The 9,487-nt window shown below is 48.0% G+C and overlaps 1 protein-coding gene across 2 annotated transcripts in view; it reads left to right on the top strand.

Annotated features, from left to right (window-relative positions):
• Positions 1–9,487, top strand: part of LOC111952526 (insulin-like growth factor 1 receptor) — a 181,854-nt gene that overhangs the window by 159,706 nt on the left and 12,661 nt on the right. For both annotated transcript variants that reach the window (XM_023971304.2, XM_070435203.1), the window contains exon 20: positions 5,451–5,585. In XM_023971304.2, the coding sequence (XP_023827072.1) occupies positions 5,451–5,585 (135 nt within the window). The remainder of the gene's footprint in view (positions 1–5,450; positions 5,586–9,487) is intronic.

Genomic DNA, 9,487 nt, shown 5'->3' on the forward strand with positions numbered 1-9,487 from the left:
AAGGGCGAGCTTCATGACTGAAGGGGCGCTCATGATGGAAGGCAGCTCTTGACTGGAGGGAGCTCATGACTGAAGGGCAGCTCATGACTGGTGGCGGCTCTGGCTCGCTGATCTGGCTTGGCGGCTGACTGGGCTCCTGACTGGCTGGCGGTCTGGGAGCTCTGACTGGCTGGCGGCTTGCAGCGGCTCTGACTGACTGCGGCTCGGGGCAAACGGGCGGCTCTAACGGCTCGGGGCAGACGGGCGGCTCAGATGGCGCTGGGCAGAGGATGGCTCAGATGGCGCTGGGCAGACGGATGGCTCAGACGGCGCTGGCAGGCAGGCAGCTCAGACGGGCTGGGGCAGGCAGGCAGCTCAGACGGCGCTGGGCAGGCAGGCCCGCTCAGACGGCGCTGGGCAGACGGATGGGGTCAGAGCGGCGCTGGGCAGGCAGGCAGCTCAGACGGCACTGGGCAGGGCAGGCAGGCAGGCAGCCAGACGGCGCTGGGCAGGCAGGCCGCTCAGAGCGCTGGGCAGACGGATGGCTCAGAGGGCGCTGGGCAGGCAGGCGGCTCCAGACGGTGCTGGGCAGACGAGCAGTGCAGGCGGCGTTGGGCAGACGACGACTCTGACCTGCTGAGGCGCACTGTAGGCCTGGTGCGTGGTGCCGGAACTGGTGGTACGGACTGGAGACACGCACCTCCAGGCTAGTGCGGGGAGGGAACAGGGCACACTGAATTCTCAAAGCGCACTATAGGCTGGGTGCGTGTCGTACCGGGCTGACGGCACGCACTCTCAGGGCGAGTGCGGGGAGAAAGGAACAGTGCGTACAGGGCTCTGGAGACGCACAGGAGGCTTGGTGGCGTGGTGCCGGAACTGGTGGTACCGGACTGGAGACACGCACCTCCAGGCTAGTGCGGGGAGCAGGAACAGGGCACACTGAATTCTCAAAGCGATATAGGCCTGGTGCGTGGTAGTACCGGGCTGACGGCAAGCACCTCAGGGCGAGTGCGGGGAGAAGAAACAGTGCGTACAGGGCTCTGGGACGGCACAGGGAGGCTTGGTGCGTGGTGCCGGAACTGGAGGTACTGGGGCTGGAGACACGCACCACAGGGAGAGTGCGTGGAGGAGGAACAGGGCTCTGGAGACGCACAGGAAGCCTGGTGCGTGGTGTAGGCACTGGTGGTACTGGGCTGGGGCGGGAAGTGGCGCCGATATATCCGGACCGTGCGAGGCGTACTGGTCTCCTTGAGCACCGAGCTGCCCAACTTACTGTTGAATGCTCCCCGTAGCCCGTCCAGTGCGGGAGGTGGAATAACCGCGACTGGGCTGTGTTGGCGAACGGCGGGAACCATGCGTAAGGTTGGTGCATGTACACGGCCGAGGAGACGTACTGGAGGCCAGATATGTAGAGCCGGCTTCATGGCACTTGGCTCAATGCTCATCTAGCCCGGCCAGTGCGGGGAGGTGGAATAACCGCACCGGGTCGTACTAGCACACGTATCAGTCGAGACACGTTTGCGGCTCTTTCCGCATAACACGGTGTCGTGCGCGTACTCCCTTGTCGTACAACCACCCACAATCCCCAACACAAAACAAGCCACCTATATATGATTCTCAATCAGGGACAACGATTGACAGCTGCCTCTGATTGAGAACCATATTAGGCTGGACACAGAAACAGACGAACTAGACACACAACATAGAATTCCCACCCAGCTCACGTCCTGACCAACACTAAACAAGCAAAACACATAAGAACTCTGGTCAGGACGTTACAGTATGTAAATACGGTGTTTCTGTTTTTTATTTTTAATACWTTTGCAAAAATGTCTAAAACCTGTTTTCGCTTTGTCATTGTGGGGTATTGTGTGTAGATTGATGAGGAAAAAATGTAATGTAATCAATTTTAGAATAAGGGTGTAACGTAACAAAATGTGGAATAAGGAAGGGATCTGAATACTTCCCGATTGCACTGTATTTCCTCATTCACATGTTACAGGTGTTTACTTCGTTTTTTTCTCTTATTTCCCCTTTCATCACACTTTTCACCTGTATATTGCATTGTTTTACATTGCACTATTTTCCTCTTGRGATAGTAAATGCATATCTAAAAGGCTTGCAAATGTATTTGTCTGGTTATTTGTACTTGTGGCAGAAAATATTACGGTTTTGAATCAGTCACTCAGTAAACTTGCACTGCTTTGTACATGAGCTATGTAGATGAGGTTAATGTATTGGACACATCCATGTACCAAAGCAGGAAGGTCTCCATTGAAAGGCCACTACACATGACCATGTACAAACTTGTGTTATGTAGATGAGGTTATTGTCTGGAAGGCCTAGACTTTTTATCTCCAGCTGGATGGCCTTTCTCACCCATTTACCATAGCAGGAATGTTCTCATTGAAAGGCCACTTCACATAACACAAGGTTAGGTAAAACGAAAACACGGACGACGTGATAGTACTCTTTATTGTGATTTGTAAAGTGTGAATAAGAAAAACACCTAAATCCAAACAGCAAAACCAAATTGTGTAGCTCACAACATGAAACAAACAGTCATCAACCAGAAGAAGAGAATGTATGTGTGCTTATGTTTTCCAAACCACAACAACATTTACTGTAGGGTTCCATGTGTAATAGCAACATCTTGGAAAGACACTTGACCTGCTGGTGTGAGGAAGTAGTCCTTGAGGTTGTTGAACATGTCTATAGCCATTCTGGTTGCCCTGTCTGCTGACATGTTTCTTGGGTCCAGGAAGCTGGTGTCCCCTTTGCTGTGTGCTGCCACTCGCCAAAAACCAAATGGTCACAGACAGCCTTTCTGCAGCACTTACGGGCAAGCTGTGAGTTCTCTCGTGCGAGATGTGAGGGGCAAGCCGCTGAAGCAAGTCGTAAAATCTGTCAACCGACATCCGAAAGTATTGAAAATGTCTTTCCATGTCAATGTTTGACAAGAGARGTGCATTCTCCATCGTTCCCTCTTGTAGTGTTCAGTGGACACATTTTCTCAGCCTTTGTGTTCTTTACCTCCTTAGTCGTAGTAACAGTTCAAGCTCTAGCAATTTCAATGAAAAAAGAGTGTCACGTATACTCCCTCTCACATGTCACCATCGTCAAGCGCACCTGCGCCCCATGACACTCACCTGGACTCCATCACCTCCTTGATTATCTTCCCTACATCTGTCACTCCCCTTGGTTCTTTCCTCAGGTGTTATTGACTCTGTATCATGTCGGTGTGTTGTTTGTGTTTCGTGTTTATTGTTTTGTTTATTTATTAAAACACTCATTCCCTGTACTTGCTTCCCGATTCTCAGTGCACTAGTTACAAAGAGACATGTTTGCTTCTGTAGCTAAAAWATTGTGTCATAAAGCATAGAATACCAGACTAGCCTGACATGTAGCTAGCATTTGTAAACAGGKATATAACAAACGTCGTCGCTAGCTAGTCAAAAAGAGTTCCTCGGCCCCTCTTGCTTGGTAAGCTTCTCTGGCTCCCCAAGCCCCTAGTGGATTTACACTACACAAGGTGGACTTGTTGCTCCCCAAAAAACACCTCCACCCTCGTGCATGTACGCACGTCGATCAACATAGTGTAGCTTTGAGCCGCCTTTAGATCCCACAACAGCGGGGGAAATATGGCTTAAGAGAGCTAACAAATAATCATTGGCAACGATGAACTCGTAGTTATTTTGTGTCAAGCTTAGGTTTAAGTTTTGTTTTSTTTTGCAGTTCCTTAGTGGTCTCTAGGTAGTATACAGGCTCATTGTATGGATAAAATATGGATAATTCAAAATTACACAAACATATACATTTGTCCTTATTTGATTAATATATGTAGCATGAATTTATGAATAAATGTTTCTTCTGTTCTTTGCACAATCGGCTTCCCACTGTTAGAGAACAGTCTTACTCAACATTACACAATGCAGCACCATCCTTGTAAAGCACTGCCAGAGACTATTTACATGCCRTGCTGGGCCCTGTGTATGGATGTTTTTGCCTGTATTACCCTGCATGGTCCTACTACAGTATGCTGCTGATGATGGAAGATGCCATTTCCATCGCTTTTCACTAGGCCTGGACAAGAGGAACACCTACAGTATGTGAAAATGCTGTTCATTGACTAGAGTTCAGCATTCAACACTATTGTTCCCTCCAAGGTCGACACCAAGCTCAGAGCCCTGGGACTGGAAACCACTGTCTGCAACTGAATCCTGGACTTCCTGACGGTGGTCTGCACAGGCTGTGTGGATTGGAAACAACACCTCCTCCACACTGACTCTTAACACAGGGGAACCCCAGGGGTGTGTCCTCAGCCCTCTGCTGTAGTCCCTGTTCACCCACGACGGCATGGCTTTGCACGACTCCAACTCCTTCATCAAGTTTGCTGATGARATCAGAGTTGTAGGCCTGATAACCAACAACGACGAGTCAGCCTATAGGGAGGAGGTAAGTGAACTGCCATTGGGCTGCCAGGARAACAACTTCTACCTCAACATCAGCAAAACAAAAGTTGTTGATTGTTGATTTCAGGAAGCAGAGGGAACATACCATGATCCACATCAATTGGACTGCAGTCGAGAGAGTCAGCAGTTTTAAGTTTCTCGGCGTCCACATCACCGAGGACTTGAGATGGACCAACAACACCACCACTCTTGTCAAGAGGGTYCAACAGATAACTAAAGTTTAAATAAAACAATTAAAATAAAAACAGCGTGTCTACTTCCTAAGGGCGGCTAAAGAAATTCAGCATGCTAGCCCGGGTCCTCTCCAAATACTACCGCTGCACAATCGAGAGCGTCTTGACCGGTTGCATCACGGCCTGGTATGGGAATTGCTCGGTCTATGACCGCAAGGCCCTCCAGCGGGTGGTGAAGATGMRCTTGTACATCACTGGGACCATACTTCCATCCATCCAGGACATCTACTTGAAGCTGTGCCCGAGGAAGGCCCGCAGCATCATCAAGGACCCCACACACCCCAGCCACACTTGAACTGGACTGACCACCTGCACTGACTCTCCGCACCTTAGCTTAGCTCACGTGCACTTACTCATGCAAACTCCCACACAGACACACATGCATGTACGCACGCACYCACGTCACATCACATCACATCTGCTGCTACCAGACTCTTATTATTATTGCTAAATACTGCACAATTTAAACACTTGCCCCCCAATCCCCCCATCCCCAAAACGGGTAAATATTGGACAATAAATTGTGCTTTCCTGTATTATACTTATACAAATATTTATATATTCTACTGAGCCATTTACTTTATGTTCGTATTCTTATCTTGTATTATTTGTTATTGTTGTTGCATTGTCGAGAAGGAGCCTGCAAGTAAGCATTTCACTGMACAGTGTATACCATTTCTATCCTATATATACAACTAATAAAACTTGAAAWAAAAAAATTGTGTTGTTTCTAACATACCTGTCTCCTCTCTGTCTCCCCCTGCAGGTCATTTGGGGTGGTGCTGTGGGAGATTTCTACCTTGTCTGAGCAGCCGTATCAGGGCATGTCCAACGAGCAGGTGCTGCGTTTCGTCATGGAGGGAGGACTCCTGGACAAGCCTGACAACTGTCCTGACATGCTGTGAGTCCCCTGCTCTTTCTTTCAATGTCACTCTTGCTCTGGGACTGAGTCAGACGCAGGAGAATCAATTTCTCAATGACAGTCTTAGCCACACCTTTCAATATGTGGTGTTTTTCCTATTGTCTGTTCCACTGTTAGGATTATTCCTTAGGTGCATTTTCTGAAGATATTGTCCTCTAGTACCAGCTCACTGTCATTGTTAAATAAAGGTGGAAAAAAATATATACAAAAAAAATGACAGAACCCTCACTAATCGGGAATGAGCGGCATCTTTCACACACGGGCCGTGGCATCCCTTCCATGGACCTTGGCTTACTGCTGAGGAGGGAGCTCCCGTAACACCAGCTGAGCATGTGGGCCATGATGTCACTGTGCTCCATTTAACCTGTGATGTAAATGTCACCAGTCAGGCCTTCGCTTGGCTCCCCACTGGCATATGGCTCTCATGATATAGTACACACATTTGGCCCCTCAACTCTAAATAGTAGCTGCAAGGGAAATATTGGCAGATTTAGCAAGGGAACCTTTATTCAATTGAACCTTTATTTAACCAGGTAGGTCAGTTGAGAACAAGTTCTCATTTAGAACTGCGACCTGGCCAAGATAAAGCAAAGCAGTGCGACAAAAACAACAACACAGAGTTACACATAAACAAACGTACAGTCAATAACACAATAGAAAAATCTATAAACAGTGTGTGAAAATGTAGAAAAGTAGATAGGTAAGGCAATAAATAGGCCATAGAGGCGAAATAATTACAATTTAGCATTAACACTGGAGTGATGGATGTGCAGATGATGATGTACAAGTAGAGATACTGGGGGGKAAAAGAGCAAGAGGATAAGTAACAATATAGGGCTGAGGTAGTTGGGTGTGCTATTTAKAGATGGGCTGTGTACAGGTGCAATGATCAGTAAGCTGCTCTGACAGCTGATGCTTAAAGTTAGAGAGGGAGATATATGACTCCAGCTTCAGTGATTTTTGCAATTTGTTCCAGTCATCGGCAGCAGAGAACTGGAAGGAAAGGCGGCCAAAGGGAGGGTTGGCTTTGGGGATGACCAGTGAAATATACCTGCTGGAGCGCGTGCTACGGGTGGGTGTTGCTATGGTGACCAGTGAAATATACCTGCTGGAGCGCGTGCTACGGATGGGTGTTGCTATGGTGACCAGTGAAATATACCTGCTGGAGCACGTGCTACGGGTGGGTGTTGCTATGGTGACCAGTGAAATATACCTGCTGGAGCGCGTGATTAACGGGTGGGTGTTGCTATGAGTGACCAGTGAGCTGAGATAAGACGGAGCTTACCTAGCAAGGCTTATAGATGACCTGGAGCCAGTGTGTTTGGCGACGAATATGTAGTGAGGCGCCAGCCAACGAAGCATACAGGTCGCAATGGTGGGTAGATATAATGGGGCTTTGGTGACAAAACGGATGGCACTGTGATAGACTACATCCAGTTTGCTGAGTGAGTGTTGGAGGCTTATTTTTGTAAAGAAGGATCGGAAGGATAGTCAGTTTTACAAGGGTATGTTTGTGCAGCATGAGTAAGGGAGGCTTTGTTGCGAAATAGGAACCACTCTAAGATTTATCTTAGATGGAGATACTTAATGTGAGTCTGGAAGGAGAGTTTACAGTCTAACAAGACACCTAGGTATCTTGTAGTTGTTCCATGCATATCTTCAACTGTCAGCAACCTCGGCGAAGGAAGCTGCATGCTGAGTACGGTGCGGGCTGACGGTTGCGACAGACAATCGGTGTTGAAGAGCATGCGTACTTCAGATTTTAGCCTATGCCTATTTTGGACGAGCAGTTGAGGTCACGGAAGGAGTCTTGGTTGTGTATTGGATTGAAAGCTCGTTTGAGGTTTGTTAGCACAGTGCTCCAAGAAGGAAGGGCCAAGATGTATCAACAGAATGGTGTTCGTCTGCTGTAGAGGTGGACTCAAGAATCACCAGCACAGAGGTACCTCGATTGATATAACAGGAAAAGAGTCGGGCCGAAGAATTGGAAGCCCTGTGCGTTCACCCCACATAGAGACTGCAGAGGTCCGGAATCAGGCTCGCGATGTTTGACACACTAAACTCTATCTGAGAAGTAGTTGGTGAACCAGGCGAGGCAGTCATTTGAGAAGCCATGGCTATTGAGTCTGCCGATAAGAATGCGGTGATTGACAGAGTCGAAAGCCTTGGCCATGTCGATGAAGACGGCTGCACAGTACTGTCTTTTATTGATGGCGGTTATGATATCGTTTAGGACTTTGAGCGTGGCTGAGGTGCACCCATGACCAGCTCGGAAACCAGATTGCATAGTGGAGAAGGTACGGTGGGATTCTAAATGGTCGGTGATCTGTTTGTTATCTTGGCTTTCTAAGATTTTAGAAAGGCAGGGCAGGATGGATATAGGTCTATAACAGTTTTGTCTAGAGTGGGGATGACCGCGGCAGCTTTCCAATCTTTAGGGATCTCAGACGATACGAAAGAGAGGTTGAATAGGCTAGTAATAGGGGTTGCAACAATTTCTGTGGATAGTTTTAGAAAGAGAGGGTCCAGATTGTCTAGCCCAGCTGATTTGTATGGATCCAGATGTTGCAGCTCTTTCAGAACATCAGCTGTCTGGATTTGGGTGAAGGAGAAGTGTGTGTGTGTGGGGGGGGGCTTGGGAAAGTTGCTGCAGGGGGTGCTGAGATGTTGGGCGGGGTAGGGGTAGCCAGGTGGAAAGCATGGCCAGCCATGGAAAAATGCTTATTTATCGGTGGTGACAGGGTTTCCTATCCTCAGTGCAGTGGGCAGCTGGAAGGAGGTGCTCTTATTCTCCATGGACTTTACATTGTCCCAAAACTTTTTGGAATTAGTGCTACAGGATGCAAATTTCTGTTTGAAAAGTTGCATATTGCGGGGGCTATTTAATGCTAATGCAGAACGCCACAGGATGTTTTTGTGCTGGTCAAGGGCAGTCAAGTCTGGGGTAAACCAAGGGCTATATCTGTTCTTAGAGAGAGAGAGAGAGAGAGAGAGAGAGACTGTCGGTCTGTCTGGGTCTTGGTCTGGTCTTGTCCTGTCTTGTCTGGGAAAGTGGAATGGAACAGCCTCCCTAGCTGTCAGGCGGCTCTGCTGTGTACATGCATTTCTCCTCTCTGCCTCTGATCTCAATGCGAAGGCATTCCCCCTTTCCCTCACCTTACAGAGAGGGGAGAGAGGGGCGGGTGTTATGCAGACACAAACCTTGGGTTTCTATGGCAGCCTCACAGTGGTGTCCTGATTGCAAGAGAGTGTGAATTGTGTTACGCAGGGGAGGGGGAGAGTGTGGGGTGGGGGAGGGGCGGGTTTGTACTGGAAAGGTTGCCACTGCTGGTAGCCTCTCCTGTAGTGAGTTAGAGGAGAGTTACAGTACGGAGACCTGCAGAGCCAGGAGCCAGCAAGGGCTGCAGAACAATGCTGTAGTCAGTCTGAAGAAAGAGGGGGATTGAGAGAGAAGAAGACAACGAGAGAGAAGAGAAGAAGAGAAGAGAGAGAAGAAGACAACGATAACATAATTTTAAAAAGTATGAGTCATATTTGAAATGTTTTCCCATTTTTACCATATACAGTTGAAGTCGGAGGTTTACATACACTTAGGTTGGAGTCATTAAAACTCGTTTTTCAACCACTCCACAAATTTCTTGTTAACAAACTATAGTTTTTCTACTTTGTGCATGACATAAGTAATTTTTCCAACAAGTGTTTACAAACAGATTATTTCACTTAAAATTCACTGTATCACAATTCCAGTGGGTCAGACGTTTACATACACAAAGTTGACTGTGCCTTTAAACAGCTTGGAAAATTCCTGAAAATGATTTCATGGCTTTAGAAGCTTCTGATAGGCTAATTGACATCATTTGAGTCAATTGGAGGTGTACCTG

This window comes from Salvelinus sp. IW2-2015, linkage group LG26 (assembly GCF_002910315.2).
Source record: "Salvelinus sp. IW2-2015 linkage group LG26, ASM291031v2, whole genome shotgun sequence".
In the NCBI taxonomy this organism is placed as follows: Eukaryota; Metazoa; Chordata; class Actinopteri; order Salmoniformes; family Salmonidae; genus Salvelinus; species Salvelinus sp. IW2-2015.